The sequence below is a fragment of the Orycteropus afer genome, unplaced genomic scaffold (assembly GCF_000298275.1).
Source record: "Orycteropus afer afer isolate SDZICR_OR568_19922 unplaced genomic scaffold, OryAfe1.0 scaffold00006, whole genome shotgun sequence".
In the NCBI taxonomy this organism is placed as follows: Eukaryota; Metazoa; Chordata; class Mammalia; order Tubulidentata; family Orycteropodidae; genus Orycteropus; species Orycteropus afer.
Genome location: NW_006921593.1, coordinates 26,150,381 through 26,177,847, shown reverse-complemented (window position 1 = coordinate 26,177,847; position 27,467 = coordinate 26,150,381). Strand labels below are relative to the sequence as shown.

At 51.1% G+C, this 27,467-nt stretch overlaps 1 protein-coding gene across 1 annotated transcript in view; it reads left to right on the top strand.

Moving 5' to 3' along the window:
- Window positions 1–27,467, top strand: part of INPP5D (inositol polyphosphate-5-phosphatase D) — a 177,235-nt gene that overhangs the window by 133,876 nt on the left and 15,892 nt on the right. The window contains exons 14-24 of the mRNA XM_007943766.1: window positions 3–108; window positions 2,471–2,579; window positions 3,749–3,837; window positions 4,735–4,816; window positions 7,787–7,876; window positions 9,869–9,982; window positions 11,276–11,358; window positions 13,538–13,625; window positions 17,550–17,699; window positions 20,338–20,434; window positions 23,522–23,803. Coding sequence (XP_007941957.1) covers window positions 3–108; window positions 2,471–2,579; window positions 3,749–3,837; window positions 4,735–4,816; window positions 7,787–7,876; window positions 9,869–9,982; window positions 11,276–11,358; window positions 13,538–13,625; window positions 17,550–17,699; window positions 20,338–20,434; window positions 23,522–23,803 — 1,290 coding nt within the window. The remainder of the gene's footprint in view (window positions 1–2; window positions 109–2,470; window positions 2,580–3,748; window positions 3,838–4,734; window positions 4,817–7,786; window positions 7,877–9,868; window positions 9,983–11,275; window positions 11,359–13,537; window positions 13,626–17,549; window positions 17,700–20,337; window positions 20,435–23,521; window positions 23,804–27,467) is intronic.

The window sequence follows — 27,467 nt, the reverse complement described above, 5'->3', positions numbered from 1 at the left end:
TTCCTGGCCCTGGGCGACAAGAGGCTGAGCCCCTTTAACATCACTCACCGTTTCACCCACCTCTTCTGGCTCGGAGATCTCAACTACCGCGTGGAGCTGCCCGTCTCGGTAAGGATCTGCTTGGCTGGGCTGCGGTTCCATGGGGCCAGGCTCCCTCGAGTGAGCTGAGGGCAGAGGGGGTCATTGTGAGTCGCGTGGGCTGAGCCAGGCCACAGCTGCTCCTCCCCACCCCAGGGACTCAACAGTCCACTGGTTATCAACTTCACCTTGCCAGTTTCTTCTGCTCACTTCTAGTTCCCACATAACTGTCATGGCCGTCCCCTCTCCTCACCATTGCTGTGCATTCTGGGTATCCAGCTAGCCAGCAACAGCCTCTCAGCTTGCTGGTCCCAAGCTCCAAGAAAGGCGTCTGGCGGGCCAGTTCATCTTTTCTCACCAAATCACGGGTCACTCTTCAGCCTAAGGAAGCCCTTCCTTGAGTGGGATGCCCACCATTGTCCAGTCAGCCGTGGGCAGAGAAGCTGAGTGGCACAGAACACAGCCCTGCTCCCTCAGAAGGGGGAGTGGACAGGCACGCACCACAGGATGTGGCTGGAACCAGAGGCTGGTTCTTTGGTGCTCTTGAAAGATGGTGTGCGGGCCAAAGTTGTCAACCAGCAGGGTGATGCCTGTCTGCCCAAAGACTGCTCTTAACAGCCTGACCACGAGATCTTTTGCCCTCATCTGACAGGAATTTTTTTTGTTGTTAAATTATGGTAAAATATGTAAGGGACACTCAGGAGTATGACGGTTATGCACTAGACTGACTGAAAGGTGGGTGGTCTGAACCTACCCAGAGGTGCCTCAGAGGTCAGCCTGGTGGCCTGTTTCTGAAAGGCCCCAGCCTTGGAAACCCTGTGGGGCAGTTCTGTTCTGCACACACAGGGGGCTCTGTGAGTCGGAATCAATGTGACTGAAACTAACGACAACAATAAAATACAGATAACACAGCATTTGCCACTTTAACTATTCTTAAGTGAACCGTTCCAATGACGTCACCATGTTTACGTGGCCACCCCAGGATCCAATCCCACATTTTCGTCTCTGACAGGGATTTTCAGTGCTTTCCTACTGCGATCCTGTGAGGGTGGTATGGAGGGCAGTAGAAACAGATTCAATTTTCAAAAAATTTTTATTGTGATTTGGATGAATGTTCACAGACCAAATTCTTTTTTCCATACAGCAGTTCACACACACTCTGTCTCATGACGTTGACTACAGTTTGCCACAATGCAACAGCTCTCTTCCAGAACTGCGTTTTACAGATGAGAAAACCGAGCTACACTGTTTGAACCCATACCTCTGTCCCCACTCCCAGGGTTTTCCCGCGTCCCCTTCCCTTGGCCGCCTGGAGGAAGCCAGAACGAGCCCGTGTAAACGGCCTCTTGTTCACAGCCCTCTTCACAAAGTGTCCTCGGCACCTTCCTCCCCTCTGTCACAGCTTAGTGGCTACATGGGAGAGGTGCTGGACAGGAACACCACAGGCCTGACCCTTCATAGTCAGAAGATTGGCCAAGAGCTGTCCCCAGAACAGGGGCTCAAGGTGGCATAAGTGAGTGGGACGGGTGACTGCTGGATTCTAAGGCCGACATGTTCCACTGATGTCTCATTGACTCATAGGTAGAGAACCAGTGGGGTCAGGGGCCCAGATGGCCCGTGAATTAGGACTGGGTTTCCCACTCTCTCTTGGGCTTACAGCAGGCTGTCTCCATTCCCTCAGAGATGGGAGAGACAGAGAGACATACCCACCTGTCTCATGAAGTGTTAATAAAAGCAATACTAAAAGTCAACAAGCATTTTGGAACCATGGAGGCTGGCTGAACCCCTGAAATTAGTGCCCTGAAATAATCTCTAGGCCTTAAACCAAAAATATCCCCTGAAGTATTAAAACCAAGCAGTAGTCTAGCTTCACTAGTGAAAAAAAAATAAGTCTGCCCTGAGCATTATGCTGTTTTCAGACCTACAACTGGAAAGATTGGACAGGAACCTTAAGGGGCAGTGACTTAATGTTCATGGAGGAGGAACAACTCGAAGAAGGAGGTTAAGAGTAGTTGGACCCCTGGAAGAACAGGACTGATGCCGCTGAATGTTCTACATTCAAATGCAGAAGCAGTCGGCTTGGTGTGTGTTTTGCTGTCAACAATAACAAAATAAGTAACACTGTTAATGAAGTCAGGATGCAAACAGGAGAAGTTCACACGCAGATTTGGAGTAACCTGGAACGTGTGTTATCGGAGTGATGGTTCACTTGCAGCTTGTGGGGTTTTCCTCATCAACGGCTGGGTGCTAAGAAGCAGTGCCAACCCAGCACGCCTGGGGCTCCAGGGTCAGGGACTCCAGGGGCCTGTGCAGCCGGCGGCAGGTGGTGGTGCCTCCTTGTCCACGGGTGACAGAGGGGTCCCACCAGTGGCCTGGGTACCTCTCGTTGCAGGAGGCAGACGCTATCATCCAGAAGATCAAGCAGCAGCAGTATGCGGACCTCCTGGCGCACGACCAGCTGCTGACGGAGCGGAGGGAGCAGAAGGTTTTCCTGCACTTTGGTGAGCAGGCCTCTTCCTGTGGGCCCTTTCCGCCACCATCTTGGCTCCCCCTCCCCCACACACCCCCAGGGGAAGGATGCTGCCTGGAGAAGCGGCACTTGGTTAGCTGTGGTACTTGGGGAGCTGTCTTAGTCCCCCCGTGCTGCTGTGACTGAAATACTACAAGGGGGTGGCTTTGGAGAACAGAAAGTTATTTTCTCACAGTTAACAGGCTAGATGTCAGAACTCAGGGCACCGGCTGTGGAGAAGGCTCTTCCTGTCTGTTGGGGGGGGGGGGTCTTCATCTCAGCATCTCTGGCATTCTCGGCCTTCTCAGCGTTCTTGGTATCCATCTTTCCCCCATTTGTACTGGCTTCTCCCCGTACCTTATCTGCTCGTTTTACATCTCACAAATCCTTAAATTTAAGACATACTGTAAGCATGGTGCCTAGGGCACTTGACTGCTAACCAGAAGGCTGGTGGTTCAAGCCCACTCCTTGGAAGGAAGGTTGAGCAATCTACTTCTGTAGTGATACTGCCTCGGAAACCCATGGAGGGGTCTCTATGAGTTGGGTCTGACTAGACAGCACATAACAACAACAACAACTACGCTGATAAGGCTTTGTTAACATAATAAAGAAAACCCTATTCCCAAGTGGGATTCTGTCCATGTGTATATCAAACCAAACCCACTGCTGTGGAGTTGATTCCAACTCACAGCGCCCCTAGATGATGGAGTGGAACAGGGTCTCCAAGGCTGTAATCTTTATGGAAGCAAAGCCCAATGAAACCCACTGCCATGGAGTCTATTCCAAATCACAGCGCCTCTAGAGGACAGAGTGGAACTGCACCACAGGGTCTCCCAGGCTGTTAGTCATCACAGAAGCAAAGCCCAAACCACACCCACTGCCGTGGAGTCCATTCTGAGTCATAGCGTCCCTAGAGGACAGAGTGGAACTGCCCCCAGAGGGTTTCCAAGGCTGTTATCTTTACAAAAGCGGACTGCTACATCTTCCTCCCTTGGAGTGGCTGGTGGGTTTGAACCATCGACCTTTGGTTAGCAGCCAAATTTCTTAACTGCTGTGCCACCAGAGTGCCTTATCCACGGATATAGGGGTTAGGATTCCAACACATTTTGGGGGACACACTTCAACTCAATCAAAACTGAAATCAAAGTGTCTCTGTTTCAGAGGAGGAGGAAATCACATTCGCACCGACCTACCGTTTTGAAAGACTGACTCGAGACAAATACGCCTACACTAAGCAGAAAGCCACTGGGGTGAGTCCTGTTCGCAGACGTTGCCCCTCCCCTTTCCACCCCATTCCTCTTTGTTCCCATGAAGGTACATAGAAAGAGCAGGGCCTCCTCACCCATTTGGCAAATCGTAATTAGAAACTGCATGTAGATTTGTGCCACAGAGTAAAATCCGTCACAGGGTACAGGTAGAGGGGTTTGTCTGACCAAAGACAAGGTGAAGGTGGCAGGGAGTCTGCGAAGGTGAGGAGGATGGGTGAGGGCACACCCGCCAGGAAAACCGATCTCATTTCTAAGACGGGGTCCAGGACGTGAGCATGTGGGGGCTGCGTAGAGGCGGTGGGGACTTGAAGCGAGGGAGAGGCTTTAAGGTGACAATGAGGAAATTCCAAGGAGCCTGGTGGCCCAGTGGCTAATCACTCGGCTGCTGACCGAAAGGTTGGTGGTTCGAACCCACCTCTGCAGGAGAAAAGACCTGGCAGTCTGTTCCTGTTAAGATGATGGCCTTGCAAACCCAGTGGGACAGCTCTACTCTGTCCTAGAGGGTCGCTGTGCATTGGAGGTGACTCAGTGGCTGTGGGTATGATTTAGGCTTTGCTTCTGTAGAGACTGACAGCCTTGGACTATGGGGCAGTTCCACTCTGTCCTCTAGGGGCGCTGTGAGTCGGGATTGACCCATGGCAGTGGGTGTGGTTTGGGCTTTGCTTCCGTAAAGATGACAGTTATGGGGCAGTTCTACTCCGTCTCAGAGGGTCGCTGTAGTCGGAATCCGCTCGCTGGCACAGAACAGCGACAACATGGGAAACTCTAAAGAACCAACTAGAGACGAACTCAAGGGCTGCAGAGGTCCCGGCTAAGCTTTTCTTTGATGTTAAAGAAGCAGCGGCAGGTACTTTGCAACGCCCTGACTCTGACTTGCAGATGAAGTACAACCTGCCCTCGTGGTGTGACCGTGTCCTCTGGAAATCATACCCCCTGGTGCACGTGGTATGTCAGTCCTACGGTGAGTAGACGCCAGGTGACAGCAGGGGGTGCAGGCTGTTGTGTCCCCAGGACCACATCAAGCCACAAGGGATGAGCACCTGAAGGGCTCATGCCTCGGGGCTGCTGTCTGCCCGTCTGTGACGTGGGAGCACTCACTGCCCCCCTCACGGACCCCTGAGAGCCGATGCCCCAGGCCCCCCACTCCTTTGGAGTGGCAGCTCAGTGAACAACCCCTGGCTTGGGGGATATCTGACTTGGGGAAACGCTATTCAAGAGAAATTCTGTTTCGTTTCTTTTGAAAAGAACATACTAGGTTTGAAACATGACAGGGCTATTTCTGTGAGTCAAACAAGGTCCGATACTGGCAAGTCCAAGTGGTCTAGCCTGATGAGATGCATGTGTCTGAGGCGGCAGAGTGAGTTAAGGTAATAAAAAAGGTATCATGTGTACCTTAGGTGTCTAGTGCTGCTCTAACAGAAATACCAAGGAATAACACCGAGAATTATTCTCTCGCAGGTAGGAGGCTGGCAGTGAGCTCAGGGCGCCAGCTCTAGGGGAGGGCTTCCTGTCTCTTGGCTTTGGAGGAGTAAGGTCGTTGTCTCCTTAGCTTCTGTTCCTCCGTTCCCTGGCATCTGCCGTCCATCATCTCTGCTACTCCTGAGTCCTAATCTGCTCCTTCTGTGTCTCAAAGGTGGTGGCTTCAGACACACCCTGCACTGACTCGGCCTCTTGACATAACAAAGAAAACCCTTCCCAAGTGGGATGGTAAACACAAGCGCAGAGGTTAAGATTTACAGTGTGTGTTTTTGGGAGACACAATTCAACCCATGACAATAGGCAGCATTAAAATAAATCATTATGAAATACAGCCTCAGAACAGCTGAGGAGTCGTGTTAACCTCGGAAGGTGAAGATGTGGGGAAGATGTTCTTCGTTGCTTGAGCATGCGCCCCTAAAAGCTGCTGCTTTGTCCCCATTACCACAAAGGCAGACCTCCGAGGTTCAGAGCGGAATTCTTGGAACACCTCACTGACTGGAATCATGTCCATTTCTAGAACACCGTGAAGCCCTAGACAGTGGCCTCGGAGCCAGGATGGAGGTTGCCTCTGGGCTCCAGTGCGCATCTCACCTGACCGGATCGCAGGCCAGGGCCCTGATGGACAGCAGCCGCCCAGGCCTGGCCCACCCTCTGAGCCTGAGGCCCCTCCCAGGACTTAAGAGCACAACTGTGCAGTGTTGTTGCCATTGTTTTTCAATAAATATCTAGACTATTTTGGGAACTGTTTTACAAAGCAAATTGCCAGCCCTTTAACTTGTCCCCGAGTCTTACTGTCCTAGGGCTGGTGTGACAGAAATACCACAAGTGCGTGGCTTTGAGGAACAGAACTGTGTTTCCTCACAGCTCGGGAGGCTACTGTTGTCAGGTGCCATCGAGGCGGCTCTGACTCATAGCGACCCCATACCTAGCGGAACAAAACGGTGCCCTGTCCTGTGCCTCCCTCACAGTCCTAGCTCTGCTTGAGCCCGTCACTGCAGCCACTGAGTCACTCCATCTCACCGAGGGAGTCTGGAAGTCGCAATTCAGAGTGTGGCTCTAGGGGTGCCTGTTCCTTGTCACTTCCTGTTTCTGGTCGCTGCAGGAGTCCAGCCCATCGTCCACCTCCCTCTTCTCACTCTTATGACTCAGAAATGATTAGAGTTAGGACCCATCCTACTCAGGTGTGACCCAATTACGTGAAGAAACCCCTCTTTCCCATCGTTCCCAGGTATAGGGGACGGGATGTCAACACGTGTTCTGGGAGGCCACAGTTCACTCCATAACACCCTGGAACAGCCTCTTCCACTGTCACCAAAGCCTGTGTTGTCCCCTCAGCCCAACGACTCCCCTACCTCTTCCTCTCCTCCTTCACACTGCTCTGCACCCTCCCAGAGTCCCTCCTGCCTCCAGACCCTGTAGGGTGTTGCCCTCTCTGCCTTCTTCCCTCCTGTCTCAGGGAAAGATGCCCTTCTTTTTGGCTAACTCTTTCACCTGGACGGTGACTCCCCTCCTCCCCCTCTTTCCCAGTCCCAGCGTCCCTTCTCACGTTTGTGTCTTCTCTGTTCTGTCTCACTGTTGTTCCACTTGGCCTTCCTGAGGCCTAACGTTAGAGCATTTTTTCTTGTGTTTCTTTTCTACCCTTCCTGTTCATGGCCTTCGGTTGCCAGAAGGGCAGGGTGTCTCTCTGTCTTGCTGGTTTGTAAAAGCCTTCCCGAACAGAGTGAGCACCTCCATCCCCCGAGCTATCTTTCCTTTGCCCACCATTTAAGGCTGCCGTGTCCTGGCATTTCCTCCTCTGCCTCCATCTCTTCTCATCCTTCCCATCTTCCTGGAGGAAGCCCTCACGTTCTCCTGGCTTCAGCTTCTACCCGATCTGATGACTTCAGCTCTGTATCTCCAGCCCAGAATGCTCGCTTCCTGTCAGACATCTCCTCCTGGTTTTCTCACAGAATTCGGGATTTCTAGAGCGGTGCTCCTTGTCTTATCCCACAAACATGCTCTGATGCCTTCCATTCTCCTCCAAGCTCCACGCTCCTTGATCGAGTTGTCACCAAGCATCTACACATCACTTCCATGCTCTCCTGACCCTGAGAGCCCTTGTAGGGTGGGGCAAGGTGCCCTGTCTCTCTCACTGATTGGCTCAGTGACCTTAATTCTCCTGCCCACTCTGGATTTGGGCTCCTTATCTATCAATGAAATGATTCGACTAGAAAGTTCTCCGGGGTTCACTTGCCACGATCTGCTCCTTAGGAACAGCTGACCCAGGCACATTCCACCTGTGAGGAGACAAGAGCCACACGTCATTCACAGAGCCTTTTAAGCAGGTTATACAAAGTTGATGAGATAGCCGTGCAAAACCTATCACCACTAGAGGTTTCCAGAAAGGTCAGCTTCTTTCTTCCGTGGGGTTGCCTTCCTCAGCTCAGAGTTGCCTCCCCCCCACTCCCCACAGGCAGTACCAGTGACATCATGACCAGTGACCACAGCCCCGTCTTTGCCACGTTTGAGGCAGGGGTCACCTCCCAGTTTGTCTCCAAGAATGGTGAGTAATTGACCGTATACGTTTCCCCTTTCTCCACAAAGACAGGAGGCCTCAGGCACTCAACTTTGGGCTATAGGTCAAGTCTCGTGCTTCCAGCCAAGTCTACAGTTAGTCCATTGGGTCTCTGCATGTCCAAGCCACATCATGGGTTCGGGTCAGAGAACTTAATTGCCCTGTGTAGCAAATATGTCAGCATTTTGACCCTCGGTTTTAGTATGGTCTTAAAGATTGACCTTCCCCATGTTTCCCTGGGACCGTGCTCCCCCAGTGACCATTTTGGGTGGAAAGTAGATGAAATAAATAATGCATTTGTTTTCATATGCTTTAAATTTATCTCTTCCGTGTGAGATAAATTTAGTTTTCATTTAGTGTTATGATATATGTTCTTATTTAAATACATTTATTTAAGTTTAAAAAGTGAGTCTATTTAAAGAAAATGTTAAGTCAATATTAGTACAGTTGCATGGGAGTTGGAGATGGTAAAAACCCTGAAGATGACTGAGTTTTAGGAAACACTTTGGTAAATAATACTTAAATATGTAGGTAATTTCTCAAATAATCCAGCCCAGCCCTGGCTGCCAGGGTTCACTTGTCCCAGCCGGGGTGCAGAACATTCTCTGTGGCGTGTCCAGCCCTGGGCCTGGCTAGGTGCAGTCTTTCCCCACACACACACACCTTTGATCAGAGGAAGGCTGAGTGTAGGGCACCAAACACAGGTTGGAAAGATGGTCTCGCTCTGTGCCTTTTGTACCAGGTGAGACATAGGTGAGGTGGTATACTGTCCTCCTAGGACACTCTAACTATTGGGTCTAATGTCCAAGAGTCTGGTACCATGGGTCACCTCTCCTGCCAGGCCTGGACCTACCACACTGTCTCCCTCTTAGACCCGGCCACGGTGCCTTTCCAGAACCTTCCTGGCCTTTAGGTTCTACCGTGGCCCCTTTCTCTGAGTTGCTGCAGCGTCTTACGTCTGTTACTGGGTAGAGTGTCCTCAGGATCAAGCGTGGCATCCTCCATTGGAGCTGGAGCGCACACATGGTAGATGCTCAAAAACCCCGATTTGTGGAGCTGGACGTCGATCGAACGCCTGCCTAAGCAGAACTTTGGTGCTGTGGGTTCAAAACAGAAAAAAGAAAGCAGGCAGGATGGGAAGGAGGCTGGAAATGTTTGTCCCAGAATTTATGTGGAAGGGACAATTCAAAGACGCTTACGCAGAAAGAGCCAAACAACCTAAATGTCCATCAGCAAGGGAATGGATCAACAAACTATGGTCCACACTGTGGAGTATGGGCAATGATGGCTCTGCAAACATCTCACAGCATGGATGAAGCTAGAGGCCATTATGCTGAATTAGTCAATCACAAAAGGACAAATATCGTATGAGACCAATATTATAAAAAGTCAAGAAAAGGGTTTCACACAAAAAGAAATATTCTTTGATGGTTACTAGGGTCAGGAGGGGAGAGGAAGGTAAACCACCAACCATTAAAAAAAAAGCTTACCTAAGGACACCGCAAAATCCTTCCGTAACCTACCGCAGGTGATGAGCAAGTAAAAGTCATTAGTAGGAATGACTGTAGGAGCCCTGTGTCGGGATGGGGTTGCTGTGCATGAGGAAGAAGAGGGATGGCCCCTCACTACCTCAGCTCAGACCAGAATAGATTTGCAGGTGGGGCAACTGAGCCGTTACCAGGAGACTAAGATCATGAAGCAGCTCGGTGGTAAAGCTCAGACTAAACCCTGGGTCTCTGCACCCTCAAGGCCCCCTGCCTTGGCTCTGCTCTCTGCCGCGCCAGCTCACGTGTCATCAGAGAGACCATAACCCTTGTCTAGGGAGTCAGTGCGGTTGGTAGGGCTTGTTGTAGCTTCAGCTGGGAAAAACTCCTCCCACCTGGACCCTGGCCTTCCCAGGGCTCTTGTGTGGAGGCTGGTTTGAAGGGCGCCATCCTCAGGCACGTTGTGGAATTGCATGCCTGTTCTCCCCTGTTCTAGGCCCCGGGACTGTGGACAGCCAAGGGCAGATCGAGTTTCTCAGCTGCTATGCCACACTGAAGACCAAGTCCCAGACCAAATTCTACCTTGAGTTCCACTCCAGCTGCTTGGAGAGTAAGTGGCTGTTGAACCAGCTCAGAGTTGGGGTGGGCAGTGACTGTTTCTCATACACACTTTATCACAAGTGGTCCTTTCCCTCATTTCTCTTCTCTGTGAGGGGCTCCAGAGTGGACCTCAATGGAGGTCAGAGATGAAGGGTATAAGGGGACACCCAGTTCCTGTGAGGGGTGGTCCCACTCACAGTTGCCTGTGATGCTACTGCCCCAGCCCTGGGAACAGAGACACTCATGGATCCATCTGGTCATGACTCAATGACCCCTCAGTACCATTAGGCAACAGAGCTAACTGGAACCTCTCTCTGGCCCCATGGGCAAAGTTTAACCCACTTGAGAGTTCCCCCAAGCCAGGGCTCTGACTCAACCAGAGAGGCCTGGGGAAAGTTCCAGAACTTAGACAGGCCTGCACTGGGGCCCGAACAGCTGCTGGTGATCACTTATTCTCCCCGGGCTCACCAAGCTCTTTCCCGCCACCACGGTGTCTCCAGGTGGTTGGAGCCTCGGAACACAAGTTGCAGATGGGCAGCAGCCTGTCAGCCAGCAGCAGTCGACACACGCTGTGTTTGGGAAACACCCTCTCTGCGTGACATTTCAGACATATTGTCGAAAGCTGTTTCATGGCAAGAGAAGCTCTGTGGTTTCTAGTTCTCCTTGCTGAGATGGTCTGGAGAGTAGGGGAACTCAACTGCACAAAAAGGAAGCATCTTAGGAGGGGATGATTGAGAAGCTTCCAGAAACCAGGAAGCCAGCGGGTGCTGCCAGCTGTGCGCCACCCAGCCCCACCTTCCCTCTCAGGCAGAGAGCCTGAGGCCTCAGCAGCCCACTCCCCAGAGTCCCCCAGCCCTGGTCCCTGGCTCAGGGTCAGAGCCCTTCCAGAGACCACGGGTTTTGTGCGGGTGTTTCTAATAAACTCTCAAGACATTTGCATACATTTCTATGGAAACAGCATATTAGGAAGCTTAAATTAGAATTTCAAAAGGGTGCCGTGTTGAGTGGGATGAGTTGTCATGTTCACTAATCCTCTTGCCTGGGGGGGGGGGTGATGATTTTCTTTGTTGTCTGGTTTGTAGCAAAGAGGAGCAGGAAAGGAGGGGGATCTCTCTGATTTTCCTAAAAATAGAGTCAGGTGACTGTCCCCTCCACAGGGCAGAACCCGCACAAGCCTGATCGCTACCTGATGCCGAGGCCTCTAAGATGCAGAGGCAGAGCGGGAGGGGCTCCATCAGCCCAGGGGTCCTTTCTCTGGTTCTCGCTCAGTTTTCTGAAAACCGGCCTTCTTGTCCCCTGATAGGCTTTGTCAAGAGTCAGGAGGGAGAAAACGAAGAAGGAAGCGAAGGGGAGCTGGTGGTGAAGTTTGGCGAGACCCTTCCGAAGGTAACTCACCAACGAGACAACTCCGGGGGAGGGGTTGTCCTCCCTAGGCCAGCAGCGCTGCCAGGGGCAGAGTGGTAGCCAGCCCCAACCAGAGGGAGTGGGAACCCCACAGACTGAAGGCACAAGGAAGGGGTCCTGGGCAGTGCAAGTGGTTAATGTGCTCAGCTGCAAACCACAAGGTTGGAGGTTCAAGTCCACCCGAGGCACGTCGGAAGACAGGCTGGCGATGTGCTTCAGAAAAGTCAGCCGCTAAGGCCCTGTGACACGTAGTCTACCCTGACACGCGGGGTCGCCAGGAGTCAGCATCAACTCAACACCTGGCCTCAGCAATGTGTCCTGAAGCCTGACTGAACTTTCCGGAATGCCTGAGACCCTGTGACATGTAGCTCTACCCTGGCACACGGGGTCGCCAGGAGTCAGAATCAACTCGACACCTGGCTTCAGCAACGTGTCCTGAAGCCTGACTGAACTTTCCAGGATGCCTGAGCCTGACGTCCCGCCTTTTGTCTGGTCAAGCTCCTGGGGTTGAGGGACAAACGCAAGCTCCTTGGCCTGGCCCCTCAGACCCTACCTTGCTCTCCAGCCCTGTCTGTTCCTGACCCTCCTCCCCACCTGTGTCACCTGACGACCTCCTTTGTTCACCGGGGAGTACCCTGCCCGGGCACCCAGAGTCTCCCTCCCGGCCACCTCCACAGTGGGTTGGTCCCTCACAGGCAGGTTGTTCAGACAGCTGCCACTCAGTCCCCAATGGTTCCTGGCAGGGTGGGCTCTCTCCTGGCCCCAGCCCTGGTCTAACTTGGAGCCGGCCCTCACCACGCGTCAGTGACCTGGGTGCTTGGGCTGTGGAACCCCAGAATGCCCTGGAGCACCCACTGCCGTTTCCAGTAGTTTGTTCTGGAACTTTCTGAATGGGGTATAGAGAGTCCATCCTGTTGGTCAGCATGGGGCCCAGGGAGAGAGCATGAGGGGCCTCTGAGTATCTGGAAGGGAAGGAAGGGAACAGCCCAGAGCAGCGTGAGAACTTCTTATCAGTCCCCCTTGGAGTCCTCTCGGAGAACAGCCGGGTCTGCCTTATCTAGTGCTGCTGTGACCTCTGTTATACTGCACCTGTGGCTTCAACAAACAGGAATTGACTCTCTCACAGTGTAGGGGGCTGGACGCAGGTCCTGTCTCTCTGAGCGTCTGTGCCTGGGTGGTCTCTGTCTGGGTTTCCGTCTCTCTCCCCTTCTCTGCTCTGCTTGCTGGTTTAATCTCCTGTGTCTCCAAGGCCCTAACCCTGCCTCATCCACATAACAGAGACCACCCATTCTCCAGTGGGATTATAACCACAGGCATAGAGGTTAGGGTTTACAACACAGAGTTTTGGGAGACACGATTCAGTCCATAAAAAGCCCTAAATTGTGAAAATATCTTAAATTGTCACCAGCACGTGGACACTGGTGTGTGGAAAAATGCCTCAGCGTGGCAGCCAGCCAGCTCCCCTTGCACCTGCACAGACACAGTGGCACTGGCCCGGCTCAGCCGCCAGTGCTCTAAGTCACAGCAGGGAGTCGGGGTGGCCCAGAAGGGGCAAGTCTGTCTGTCATCTCTGAGCCCCACCTCCTGAGCCCTGCAGGACACTCCACACCAAGCTGCAGGGCTCTGCCGTGGAGCAGGGAGGGCTCCTTCACAGGTGATAGCAGTCCCAGGGGATGACCGAGGGAGAGGACTGCACCTGTGGCATGGGGAGACTGGGGTACAGGGTGCTGAGCCACCCTTCTGCAGGGGTCACCCAAGACCTGGCTCCTAATCCCACTATCTGCATATCAGCCAACCCCGTTCCCTACTGCCCTGGTGAACTATGGGATATACAAAGGAGGGGGAGGGAGGGAGGGAGGAAGGGGTGGCTATGAGGTCAGGCTGTCCCCCTGGGGCCTGGTCCCCAGAGCCTACTTAGGAGTCTTGGGGTACAGTGTGGTGGCAGGGCTGGAAGGAAGTAGCCCCTACTTGCTGGGTAAGAATTCCTGTGGGTTCCTTTCTACTAGCTGGGGGTCAAAACCTGAGGTTCAAATCAGGTGGATAAGGACACCTGCAGTCCTGTTGCTTCAAGCATTCCCCACACCTGGGCTGCTGACCTCATCTATGTGGCCACCCACCTGTCTCACACCTGTCAACTCTAACCTTGGCCTTCTCCCTGCAGCTGATACCCATCATCTCTGACCCCGAGTACCTGCTGGACCAGCACATCCTAATCAGCATTAAGTCCTCCGACAGCGACGAGTCCTATGGTAAGGGTCTGGGACAGGTGTCCCCACTTGCACAACCTGCCTGTTTGGCAGGTGGCCTCTGGTGTGAGGGAGGCAGTGATGTCTCCTTGGAGAGCCCACCCACCCCTCTCCCTGCTACTCCTGCCCCACACTCTCCTCTCCCTCCAGCGATGCCACCGCGACAGCTCCCCACAGTCACCCTCCTGTCCCACTGGGCTCCGGGGAGTGCAGCCAGCAGCCTCCTGCGCCCTGAGCCTTTGCCGTGTCAGAGTCTGAGCGGCAGGTGTTGCTTTATCTACTCCTGACAGGAGCCTTGTGAAACAGGCACTGCTGTCCCGGTTAGTACATGTCCCGGTTGGTACAAGGCTCAGAGAGGTGAAGTGACTTGTTCCAGGTCGTACAACTGCTGGATGACCTGTCTAAGTAACTGTGTGACCTTGTGTGTGAACCCAGGCAGACAGGCCCCAGAATCTAGGCCCTTACCCCCTCCCAGTACAGCCCAGTCAGAGAAAAACCCCCATCAGTGAAGGTCCCTGAGCCGGGGCCTGCGGAGCTGGCTGTGTTTGGGCATCGCATCCAGTGTGACGGCTAGGAGAAGGGATCCACACAGGCACAGGGACGCTTGAATGTGTGGTAGCAGAACAAAGGAAGTACAGATCTGATGGGCTCCATTTTCTTGTTCAAATATTTGTTCCTTGTATGTTTCCTCCTCTTGATACTCGTACTCAAAATAACCAAAAGGAAAAAAATCAACTGGCAGTCTCGTCCGCGATATGGCAACCATACTTGTTTTGATTTCATGTTTCCATCCTCACACATATGCACACACGTGTTTTCATATTTATAACATCATAGAAGGGAGCTCTGGTGGAGAAACAGTTAAGAGCTTGGCTGCTAACCGGAAGGCTGGTGGTTCGAGCCCACCCCGCAGCTGTGCAGGAGAAAAGCCCTAGTAGTGTCCTGGGCAGATCACAGGCTGCAGAATGCTGTGGGGCCATTCTGTCCTGTCACACGCGGTCACTACGACGGGGGGTCATCCCGAGGGACCCTAACAACAATAACGTCACTGAGATACCCTCTTAGTATCTCTTTCTTCACTTTGTCTTTTATCCTCAGTGTTCTCCATGTTCCTCACACACATTCTTCCTAATTGTCATGTTTAATGGCTGCTTCCTCATTGGATTTTCTGTGACCTCATTCTCAAATGTGTCCCCTTGTGACTGTCACCACAGCTCTGCCAGGTATCTCCTTAAGGTTCTCAGTAACACCGCAATGACCCTCTCCATGGGCTGTTTTCATTCTCTCAGCTTTATTTGTTGTCTTTTGAATTATTTCTTTGAATACATTCTCATGTTTGCTGCATCAAAGGGTATAAATATGTGTGTCACTCTTACCACTTAGAAATTGATTTCCAGAAAGGCTGTATCATACACTCGTCTCCATGGGTACACGTTGCCCCAGGTTTTTGCTGGCATTGGGAATAATCTTTTTATTTTCAAAATATAGTTTTTTAGAGCAATTAGGTTTATAGAAAAATTGCCCAGAAAGTACAGAGAGTTCCCACGTACCCCTGTGCCCACACTCTCCCTTCTTACTGACAGCTTTGTGTTGTTGATGGTGGTGGGTGACACAGGGTTGGCTCTCGTTCATAATGACCTCGTGTATCGATAACAGATCAGAACATTCCCCGGTCCTGCTCCGTCTTCGGGACCGTTGGTGTGTTCGGTCCGCTTCGTGGCTGCGGTGCAGTCCCTCTCCCTGAGCTTTCCCTCGTTTTTTGTGGGCCGTCTGCGTCATCAACCGTGACATCCCTTTCTAGCTGTTGGTCTCCCCTGGTAACATGCCTGGAGTCAGTGAGCCGCACTCTCGCCGTCTCACTTCTGAAGGACATTCGGGCTGTGTTTCTTCTAAGACTGATGTGTCCGTTCTGGCAGTCCATGGTACAGCCAGTATTCTTCGACAACGCCACACTTCAAACCTATTGATTCTTCTTAGTCTTCCTTCCTCACCCTCCAGCTTTCACACGCATACGAGGTGACTCAAAAGACCGAGGCCTGAGTCAGACGCACCTGAGTCATCAACGTGACATCTTGGCTTTACAAAACTTTAAAGAGGTCTTTTGCAGCCCATTTGCCCAGTGCGGTATGTTGTTTGATCTCTTGACTGCTACTTCCACGGATATTGATTATTGATCCAAGTCGAATGAAAATTAACATCTTCCATGTGTTATATTGATGAGCCAATATTGATACATTACTACTAACTGGAGCCCGTAGTTTTCATTATGGCTTTTGACCAATGTGTAATGTCATGTGTCCACCATCACAGAATCATGGAAAACAGTTTCACGGCCCTAAAATGGCTGTGCTGCCCCTGCTCATCCCTGACCCTCCTGAACCCCTGGGTGGGTTCGAACCAGCAGCTGATCTTTTCATCCCCTCAGGCATTGTCTTCCCTTCCCCTTTCATGTCGGGCTAATCTCATCTCTGTACAAGAGTGCCTTAGTGCCTTCTTAATGGGCATTTGGGATGGCGAAGGAGGCTGGGCAATTTCCCACTCATGAAATTGACCAGTTACATGTCTTTTTGTGTAACATGTCTGACCTCGCTGCTGCTGGAGTTCAGATCACATCCTCACTTGGGATGAGGCCCTGCTCCCCACCAGCCTCCTTTTTAATTTCTTTTTTCTTTGTTCAGAAGTTTTAAGCTTTTCATCATCAAACCTGTCAGTCTCCTGTTGCCATTTCTTACCTTGCTTCAGACCGTAGGAAGGTATCATTCCTTACAGCAGTCAGTTTTGTATTTCATGCTGTTTTTCTGCTGCATTTTCTGATTTTACTCCATAGGGAGTTCATTTTGCCGTAGGTTTGAGCTGTTTTCCCTGACTGCTATGGAGTTTATCAAGCAATCCTTGCCTTGGCCGTTGTTCCAAAGGATTGTCTTGGGGTCTCAGAGGTAGACCTCTAGGCCCCAGGCACATACGTTCTGGGGAGTGGCAGAACCTTGGCGTGATTGTTCGTCTTAGCTGGGGTTCTCTGGAGAAACGGAAGCAGTGAGGTACACTGATAGGAGATAGAGACACACTGCAAGGAATTGGTTCATGTGCTGGCAGGGGCTGGCAAGTCTGAGATCTGTAGGTCAGGTGAGGGGAGCGTACAGAGTGGAGAATTCTGGGAGTTCTACCAGAACGCAGTCGACCCTCTGTATCCATGGGCTCTGCATCCACAGATTCAACCGTGGATTGAAAATACTCGAAGGAAAAAAAAGCCATTAAGTGATCAAAGCAGCCCCTCAGAGGCCAAGAGGGAGCATAAAGTGCTACTTGCATAGCATTTATGTTGCATTAAGTGTTGTAAGTAATCTAATGATTTAAAGTGTACAGGAGGGTGCACCATTTTCTATAAAGGACTTGAGCATCTGAGGAGATTGGTATCCACTGGGGGTCCTAGAACCAGTCTCCTGTAGGGTGTGTATAGGTTATATGCAAGTATTCTGCCATTTTATGTTAGGGACTGGAGGAGCACAGATCTTGGTATTGGCAGGGGTCCTAGAACCAGTCTCCTGGGACACTGAGGGACAACTGTGTCTATTTATGGTCTGGCTGCAAAACCCTTTTCATCTGATTGATTGATGACATCACACTGGATTACGTTGGAAGCCAGCCCGCTCTACCCAAGGCCAACTGATTTAATCAGGTGTAACTGCTCTAATAGCTTGGACAATGCCCTCACCCATTCCAGTGACGACGGGAATGGTATTGCACTGGGCGACATTTCTGTCTCTTACACAGCAGCTGCCGTGGGTTGGAGTCCACTCAGTGGCAACTCACTACAGCTACTACTCTGACAGCCACTAGACAAGTATTTGGCCAAACCACTGGGCACCATAGCTAGCCAAGTTGACACATGAAGTTCACCATCATGCTGTTGTCCCCTTTCCCCACCAGGTGAGGGCTGCATCGCCCTACGGTTAGAGGCCACGGAAACCCAGTTCCCCATCCACACGCCTCTCACCCACCATGGAGAGATGACAGGACACTTCCGTGGGGAGATTAAGCTGCAGACGTCCCAAGGCAAGAAGAGAGAGAAGCTCTATGGTAAGAAGATCCCTCCTCGGGTCCCTCTCCATCCCAGTAGAATGGGGAGATGGTTCTCATAGAGAAACTGTTAACTATTCTCTCTGCTGGGGCCTGAGGATAGAATTCCAGCATTGGAAAGAATCTGAGAGGCAATTGGGCCCAACTCTCCCTAATTCAGAAATCCCCAGCGAAACTCTACCCAGCAGCAGAAGCTCACCCTTCGCCAACCGCACTCAACTTGATCTTTAAGGACGTGAAGTTTGTGAATTTTCCAGCTCCCTGTCTCTCACCTTTTTCCAGTCTTGTGGGCCTTGTCACTTCTGTTAGAGACCAAGATTACAGAATAACTCAATAATGAATAGCTCTTTATAGGCTACTTGGGGGAAGAGATGAAAGCTACTGGCTGCAGTTGGAATTTAGGATTTCCTATGGGACCCCTGTCCTTCCCATGGTCATGTGGTATGCCAAAGCAACAAAACCAAACCCACTGCCATTGAGTCGGTTCTACCTCATAGCAACCCTAAAGGATGGTAGAACTGCCCCCATAGAGTTTTCCAAGGCTGTAAATCATTACAGAGGCAGACTGCCACATCTTTCTCCAGCAGGGCAGCTGGGGGGTTTGAACCACTGACCTTTTGGTTTGCAGGTGCGTGCTCTAACCACTGTGCCACCAGGGCTCCTTATATGCTATGCACTCATAGATGGATCCATGCCCTCATGCGTACCTGCATCTGTGCCTCATGGCCCCACCCAGGGTTCTGTACTTTCTCTGTTGCTTCCGTCCACCTCACAGAGTAGAAGCCCTAGCCCACACCCCTGAGTCCCTCTCCTTGGCTTGTGCCTACTCTAGCCACACACCCCTCCAAAATGGCGGTACCTTATGGTCTGTTCTTTCCTGGCAGGGTTTCCTAACCCACTATTTCAACTTGAACTCCATTCTTTGTTCTGCTAAATGCCACTTGCTTACTTTGGTTGGCAGTTGGGAGATCCATGTAACGTGGCTCTCAGAGAGGACATCTCTGAAGCCTAGCTTGGGGACAACAAACTCATTGTGGGCATTTTCTTGCCCCAAGTGAGAGGCCAGCCTCAGGGGGTCATCCCCTGTCTGTCCCCAAAGGAGACCTTGTTGATTCTCGTTTGAATAGTTCAGGTGCCTTATCTCTTAGATCTGAATTGTCTCTGCTCAGTTATGAGAATATTGAAATGTGATCAAGAGACCTTAATGTCAGTGCAAACACAGAGAAATGTCTAGATTTGAGTTTAGAATGTTAATCCTACATAAAATTTTGAAACTTGGAAATTATATTTATAAATTGCATTTATCCATTATGCTAAAACCGCTCTGCTTGAAATAACCCTCTCCTCACTCATCAACAGGGTTAGGTTCCGAAGACCAGGTCATTTTGCAAAAATTGCCTTCATGTGAGGATGGAGAATCACAAAGTGGAGGGTGACTACACCATGATATAACTGCCAAATTCCATCATTACATAACTGCCAAGCCACTCTGAATCATGGTCTAGCCTAGTTGGCACATAACTTTAACCATCACAGCCAGCATTACTCTTGCCTCACACCTTGACATTCATTACTGCCAGACATATGTCATTAATGCATAAAATAGTCAGATAGTATATCTTTTACTATTGTCATAAATGCAAACTGTCAGATGCCCAGATGGTAAGTGAGGAAAAGGTGTAATAAAAGATTGGAGTGCTCCGGAGCTGCTCAAAGAGTTGTAAATCGAGAGGTTTTTTTTCCTTTTCCTCTCTGCTTTAATTCCTGCTCGGGAATGTTTGACTAGCAGCAGCGCCTAGCAAGTGAACAGGGCGTCAACAACGCAACTGACGATGCTGTGTAAATATATCATCTTACAGATGACGTTCACTAATCTCTCACAACAGCCTTGTAAGCCAGTGTTGTCATCCTTGTTTTGAAGATGGGGAAACTGAGGCACAGAGCAGCTAAGAGAATGTCTGAAGGTCACATAGCCAGCAAGCAACTGGGCCAAGATTCATCTGGTTGATGAACAGTGCAGTTTCATCCAGTGTCAAGCTGGAGTTCCTAAACATTCCTGGCTCTAATGTGAATAGTGAGGCATGTGGACATGTTGCACCCTGACACCAGCCACAGCTCAGCTCACTAAGGGGTGCTGCCTCCAGGGAATGGGACCCCCTTCTACCCTAGCAGGACAGTGGGTAGGGAGATGGGATCCAGCACTTCTACAGCCACAGATCAGAGTTGGAAATGGAGGTGGGGATAACATCTCCCCGTTAAGCCCCACAAATAGATTGGCTTTGAGTTCCCAGTGATCTTGTGGGGACACCTTTTATGTTTGTTTTCATCTGATCTGGCAAGAAATAGTTTCCTGTTTTGTTCCTTGCTGAGACCACCAAGTTGGAAGCATCCCATGGAATGACAGCATGAGGTCACATGTGCCAACTGTCTCCCTCTGACCCAGTGGCAGACATTATTAATCAATCACAGAACTCTTGAGAGCCCAGATGAGGTCTCTGAGTCTTGCTTAGCTGCTCCCCTCAGGCAGCCACTATTCACTGGCCCGCTTCAGTGTACAACTGGGAACCTTTTTGCCATTCCTGGTCTAAGACCTGGGGGCTGGGCCCTCAAATCCTCTTTTCTGATCTTTTCCTTCCAGACTTTGTGAAGACAGAGAGGGATGAGCCCTGTGGACCCAAGTCTCTGAAGAGCTTCACCAGCTACGACCCCACAAAGCTGCTGGAACCCACCAACAGGTAGAGCAGTGGGGTTTGCCAGGGGCCAATAAAAGCTAGTGTAGCTTTGCAGACACAGGGCCCAGGAGGAGATAATTGGAGCCTAGAGACACCAGGACAGGGAGGAAGAAGGAGCCTCTGACCCGCCCCCCCAGAAGAGGCTGTAAGCTGTAAGCTCCATGTGTCTCTGAGAACAAGCCCTCATCTCTAGGGGTTGGCGGTGTGACCATGATGAGGACTGGGAGACTTTTCTGAGGTGAAACATTCAGTTCAGTTCAGCTAACATTTGTTGAGCACTTGCTGTGTGTCGGGTTCTCAAGAAACCAAAGCCAATGAGATACCTTAGACCCTGAGTGCCAGTAGCAAGATGTGTAGTTCAGGAAGAGGCAACCGCAGATAGCTGTGCGATTCCTAGTCACCAAGTGGCTGCTGGGTCTCCATGGGCTTGGTAGCCAACAAGCCCCATTGTGTTACTAACGGGAGAGAATCCATTCCAGTTGCCCTTGCAGAGACTGAACTGGGAATAACCAGGACACTGAAGCCCATGTTCCTAGGGGACCAGGCAGCCCGCTGCGGTCACGTTGGCTCACGGCGACCCCCATGTGCCAGGATGGAACTGTGCTCCAGCCAGCATTCAGTGGCTGATTTTTAGACGTAGAGCACCGGGACTTTTTTCTCAGGCCCTGCTGGGTGGACTTGAACCTGCAACCGTTTGGTCAGCAACCGAGTGCGTTAACTGGTCAGCAGTCGAGTGCGTTAACCGCTTGGTCGGCAGCCAGGTGCATTAACCGTTTGCACCATTCAGAAACTCCTATTACAGGACAGCAGTCCCCCAAGACAGGGTCTCCTCAACCCAGTGATGTCTCAAGTTCCAGAATCAAGCCAGGGAGGTCATCAGGTCAGCATACCTGCCGATAGGGCGAGGCCACACCTGAGCTCGCTGGGGGAGCTGGTGTTCCAGGAACTGGCTGCAGCGCACAGCTGGCTCCTCTCCCTTCCTGTCCCCTCACTATTCCCTCCAGCCCTTTGTACCCAGGAAGTCCCCTAGCCCACTCCCTAGCCTCCCCCAACTCCTCTAATGATCCCCACCTCCCTGGAGCATCCTCTTCATCCCACACCTCCCATAATTGCCCTGTCTGCAGATGCATCTGCCTGGCCCCAGGGTCAGGACGGGGGTCGGGAAACAAGGTCTGTTCCATTTGGCTCCTCATGGGAACTCCGTTTCTTCCTGAAGCATGCCTTTCTGGGGGTCAGGGAGATGGCTCAGCTGTGGAGCAGATGGGAGCCAGACACCATTCACAATGCCACTATCATCACCAGCTCTGTCCTTTAGTTCTAACGAGATCGGTGTCAGACCAAGGAGGGTGGTGCCAGCGGCTGCCCCGTGTGTTTGAGTGTTCAGTGTGTTTGAGTGTTCAGTGTGTGACGTTAAGGTCACCACTCCGAGGCCTGGGCTGTGCCCATAACAGCTGACTCTGCACAGGCGAGGCCCCAGCCCTGTCCTCTGTGACCCCCAGCTGCCTGGCCAACTCCATCCTGATGCCACAGACCAAGCACGCATGCTGATTGGTTCCTCATGAGACTGTCCGCTCTTGCCCACCAGCCCTGCCCCAGATTCCTCCCTAACCCCCAGTCCCACCTGGCCCAGCCACAGTTACCCAGCCCTGCTGACCTTGCCAGCCTCACCCCTCTTCCCCACCGGCTCAGGGGCCTTCACATTTCCTGGAACAACCAAGCCTCTTCTCAGCGCAGGGCCTTTGCTCTCGCTCTAACCACTGTTGAGAACATCCCCCCCTCCCTTCCTGGTTTTCACGTAGGACTTGTCACAACCCTCCTGTTAGTCTTGCTGTCTCCCTGTCTCTGTGCTGGTTGGTTTTGTGTGTCTCGTTGGCGTGTGAGCTCCGTGAGAACAGAGACTGTGGCTTCTGTGTTAGCCACCTGCAAAAAGGGTGTGGGAGTGGCATTGCCTGACCTCTTCCAACTTCACAAGGTGGGAGGAGGATCAAGATCAACAGTCAAGGCTGAACCCTGTGAGGCAGAGGTCACACTTTCTGCCACCCTCCAGCCTTTTACCAACCCTGACACGAACTGTCCCTCCCGCAGCTCTCTACTTCTCTGCCTGCTTCGATAATGTGTGGCACTGGCCACACAGAACTCACTGACGGTACTCATGATTTGGGGTTTATTAGGGAAGGAACAGGTTCCAGTTCAGGGCCAGAAGCAACACAGGGTTCGGTTCCTCAGTCCAGACAATAGCTTCTCAGCCATGCCCAGGCATGCTTCCCTCTGGCCTTGGCCTCGGCCCTACTCAGGCAAGTATTACAAAGCTCTTCTAGCTCTGTTGATAGGCACCCAGAGAGGTACCCTTTCTGCCAGCAAGCCTCTCTTTGGAGGCACTCGGCTTTCTCTCTCTGTGGGCCAAGAAGCCCACCACTCTGTCTCATGCTGGTCCCTTGGTTCTGCTGCCTCTGTCTTTCTGTCTCTCTGCCACCTCAGCAAAGTGTTAGAGCTCGCTCTCAGATTGCGGGGTTGAAGACATCCAGCGCAGGGATCTCGGGTCCAAGGACGTACTCCACTCCTGGTTTTTCTCTCCTGATGGTAATAAGATCCCCCTTTCCACCTGGGGGGGCTCATTTTAAGCCTAACAGGATGGCAAAACTGCACCTTATTTGCACGGTCCCATCCTCACCAGGGAGTTTGATTTTTTTTTTTTTTTAAATCCCCACCAGGGAGCCATGTACCTTATTTACATTATTAACAAGCTGTCCAATCCCCTTGGTGGTCCACAAGCACCTCACATTTACATAGTTCCACCCAGTCATCTGGTGGGAGTCACAAAGACCATGGCTGGAAGAGCCATATTGAGTAATTCACTGCACGGTGCCACCACCCTCCCTCCTGGGCCAGGACTTGGTACTTACTCAGTCGTTATTCTGTTGCATGTGGGAATGAATGAATAATCCACTACCCACAAAGAGGTGAAGGGGTTGAGGAGGAGCCGGAAGGGCCCCAAGGAACACCACAGGACACTGCCCTCAGACGTTGCTTGGTTCCCTGACCCTGAGAAGGGAAGCAGTTCCTGTGTGTGACTGTGTGTCTCCCCCACAGGGTCCCTCCATGCACTGGCCCCAGCATCACCGAGATTATGAACCCCAACTACATGGGCGTGGGGTTGTTTGGGCTGCCGATGCCCCTGCATGGGAAGCAGGCCCACTCCCCTGACCAACAGTCCACAGCTTGGAGCTACGATCCAGTGCCCAAGGATACCTCGCTCGGGCCCGGAAGAGGGGAAAGCCCTCCAACACCACCCTCCCAGCCACCCGTATCACCCAAGAAGTTTTCACCGTTGTCAGCAAGCCGAGGGCCCTGCCTCAGGACACAAGAGTCAAGGTGAGTCCTGTCTACCAGTGCGTCCCTCTTCTCTGCACACAGTGTGCACTGGGCCGAACCGCCTGGGAAGGTTATGAAGCTGCATCAGGGCCGAGGGGTGTCTGCTCTGCTCACTGGTCGTCCTTAGAGCCTGGAGCTTGGCGTTGCTGTCAGCTGCCATCAGGTTGGCTCTGACTGGCAGTGACCCCGTGCGCCGTGGAACGCAGTCCTGTCTGGTCCTGCAGCGGCCCCGCGATTGATTGCGGACCGAGCCATTGTGATCTGCAGGGTTCCCGCTGGCCGATTTTCAGAACGAGATCACCAGGCCTTTCTCCTTGGTCTGCAAGCTCTGCTGAAACCTGCTCAGCACCGTGGCAACAAGCAAGGCTCCAAGGACAGATGGGCGGTGCTTGTGTACGAGGTGCCTTGGCGGAAAATTGAGTTGGCGATCCCCTGTGGAAGGCAAGCATGCCACCACTGAGCCTCCGCTACCTCCATTAGTGGAGCCTGGCAGTCACTGGGTACATGTTTCCTGACTCTTCAGTTCCTAACCTGTTGCTGCAAACATTAAAGGTTTTTTTTAAAAAAAAAAATCAGAAAATGTTAAAGATATGGCCAAGTAGAAGATGCCGTGGTTATGAACTTGGCTGCTCACCGAAAGGTCAGTGGTTCAAACCCGCCAGCCACTCCATGAGACAAAGATTAGACAGCCTGCTTCCCTGAAGGTTATAGGCTAAGGAACACGATGGGGCAGTTCTGTCCTGTCCTGTTGAGTCACTGTAAGTCAGAATTGACTCAGTGGCAGTTGGTTTAGTTTGAGTTTCATGGCCAAGAAAAACATTTTCCTGTTTTTCACACTTGCCCGAGAATCCAATGCCCCCTCAGGCCATCTCCCATTGCCTGCAGGGTGCCATGGCACAGAGGTGAAAGTTACCATGGAGAAGTCCCTACTCGAGTTCCCCTCTCTTTGCACGATTCCTGTTCCTATGTGCCACTTCCTAGTCCCTGTTGTGGAAGACAGTTAGAAAAAGAAGGAACTGGAACTGGGTAGGTAGACGGGAGGTAGAGCTTCTAGCCCAGTGGGAGGAGAGAGGTCTGATCATGAGCGTTGGGAAAAACCAGCAAAACTTAGAGACAGCTGAGGGCAGGAGAGGACACCAGGGCGGGCAGCTGGGCGGGGAGCTGATGCTTAGAGTCATAAACCCTAAGTCATGGCGGCTGCCCATGCTGCAGCTGGAATGATGAGACTCTAGGGGTCATCCTGAGGAGAGCCCGTCCTGATGGCCACATCAGGTAAAGGGGAAACAAAGGCCCGACCCCAGTGAGCAGAGCTTTCAGATGTGCACAGCGGGCTGCCGTTGTCTTCCCTTGGGGGCCCATCTTTGTAGTTTCCTTATTTATTTATTTTGTGATTTGGGTGAAGATTTACAGAGCAGGTTAACTTTCCATACAGCAGTTCACATACGCTTTGTCTCATGACGTTGACCACAGTTTACCACAATGCAACAGCTCCCCTCCCACTTCCTCTCCATAGTTACCTCTTCCCAGTGTCCATCCCTCCATGCACTCCTGCCCCCTGAGCTGTCTCCCCTGTACATAAGCTGCAGTTTCCTTTTGGTGAAGATACATGATGTGACTTCTGAAGTTCACTCTCCACCTCCGGTTCCCCAACACAGGTTTTTTCCTCTTCTCCATGAGGTCTGTTTCCTCGCTGGGTTTGTCGGTCACACAAGTGTTAAGAGCCCGGGAGGAAGCATTGTCAGTAACATCATTTTCCTTCAACTCCCTCCAGTCCCAGCCTTTCCTGTGTGGCCCGCCTGGAGCTCTTCCAGGGTGAGGGGCAACGTACAGTTCTGCTCCTTAAGATTTTTCTCCAAAAGATGGAAAGATGAAACTGCTGTTTGGAAAATGAATTTGCTCTGTAAAGTTTCACCAAAAGCACAATAAAAAATAAAAAACAAAGAAGAAGAAGGATGACAGGGAGGGAAGAAGGAGAGAATGGAGGAGAGAAGAGAGGGAGGAAAAGAGGGAGGCAGGGAATGAAGACATAGGATAAGTAGGATTGGCCCGAGCTCAGCTGGGTCTCTCTCTGCACCTCTAGTTTTCAAGATTTTAATCTTTGATCATTCTCTGAGAAATTTGGAGGAAGGCAAAACAGCTTCCAGCATTGCCTCAGACTCCAGGAGAGTAGATGATCCCAGTCTGCCCAAGACTGTTCCTGGTTTAGCAGTGGAAGTCCTAAAAACCATCACTCCCATCAACTCAATGCCAACTCATAGCAACCTTATGTGCAATACAATGAAACACTGCCCAGTCCTGCACCATACTCTCAATCTGTGTTGGAGCCCATTGTTGCAGCCACTACGTCAATCCATTTTGTTGAAGGCCTCCTTTATTTTCATTGATCATCTGCTTTCCCAAGCATGACGTCCTTCCTCAGGGACTGGCCCCTCCTGATAACATGTCCAAAGCATGTGAGACAGTCTCTCCCTCCTCTCATCTAAGGAGCATTCTGGCTGCACTTCTTCCAAGACAGAGGTTTGTTCTTCTGGCAGTCTAGGGTGTATTCAATATTCTTCACCAAAACCATAATTCAAAGACATCATTCTTCTTTGGTCTTTCTTATTGATTGTCCAGCTTTCACATACATACGAGGAAACACTGTCTGATACATTACTGAGCAACTTTATGAATAGTCCAGAAACATTGTCCAACACAGAGGAGGAGGATGAGTCATTTAGGTTAGAAGGCTCTCAGAATATAACTGGAAAAGAGCTGCATCATCAGAGTAAAACCAGCCTTACTGATATGGATAAGGTAAAGCTTTCAAGACCTCCATTTGCTGACGTGGCACGACTCGAATTGAAGAGAAACAGCTGCAAACATCCATTAATCATCGGAACATGGAATGTACCAAGTATGAATCTAGGGAACTTGGAAGCTGTAAAAAATGAAATAGAATGCATAAAGATTGATATCCTAGGCATTAGTGAGCTGAAATTACTGGTTTTGGTCATTTTGAATCAGACAACCATATGATCTACTATGCCAGGAATGACAAATTGAAGGGAAATGGTGGGGCATTCATCATCACAAAGGATGTTTCAAGATCTGTCCTGAAGTACAATGCTATCAGTGATAGGATGATATCCATATACCTATAAGGAAGATCACTTAATAGCACTATTATTCAAATTTATGCACCAACTACCAAATACAAAGATGATGAAATTGAAGATTTTTATCAACTTCTGCAGCCTGAAATTGACTGAACATGCAATCAGGATGTGTTAATTATTACTGATGACTGGAATGCAAAAGTTAGAAACAAAGAAGAATCACTGGTAATTGGAAAATTTGGCCTTGATGACAGAAATAATGCTGGAAATTGCATGGTAGAATTTTGCAAGACCAACCACTTATTCATTGCAAATACCTTTCTTCAACAACACAAACAGCGGCTGTACACGTGGACTTCACCAGATGGAACACATGGGAATCATATTGACTACATCTGTGGCAAGAGGTGATGGAAAAAGCTCAATATCTTCAGCCAGAACCAGGCCAGGAGGTGATTGTGGAACAAACCATCAACTGCTCATATGCAAGTTCAACTTGAAGTTAAAGACAATTAAAACAAGTCCACAAGAGCCAAAATATGATCTTGAATATATCCCTCCTGAAT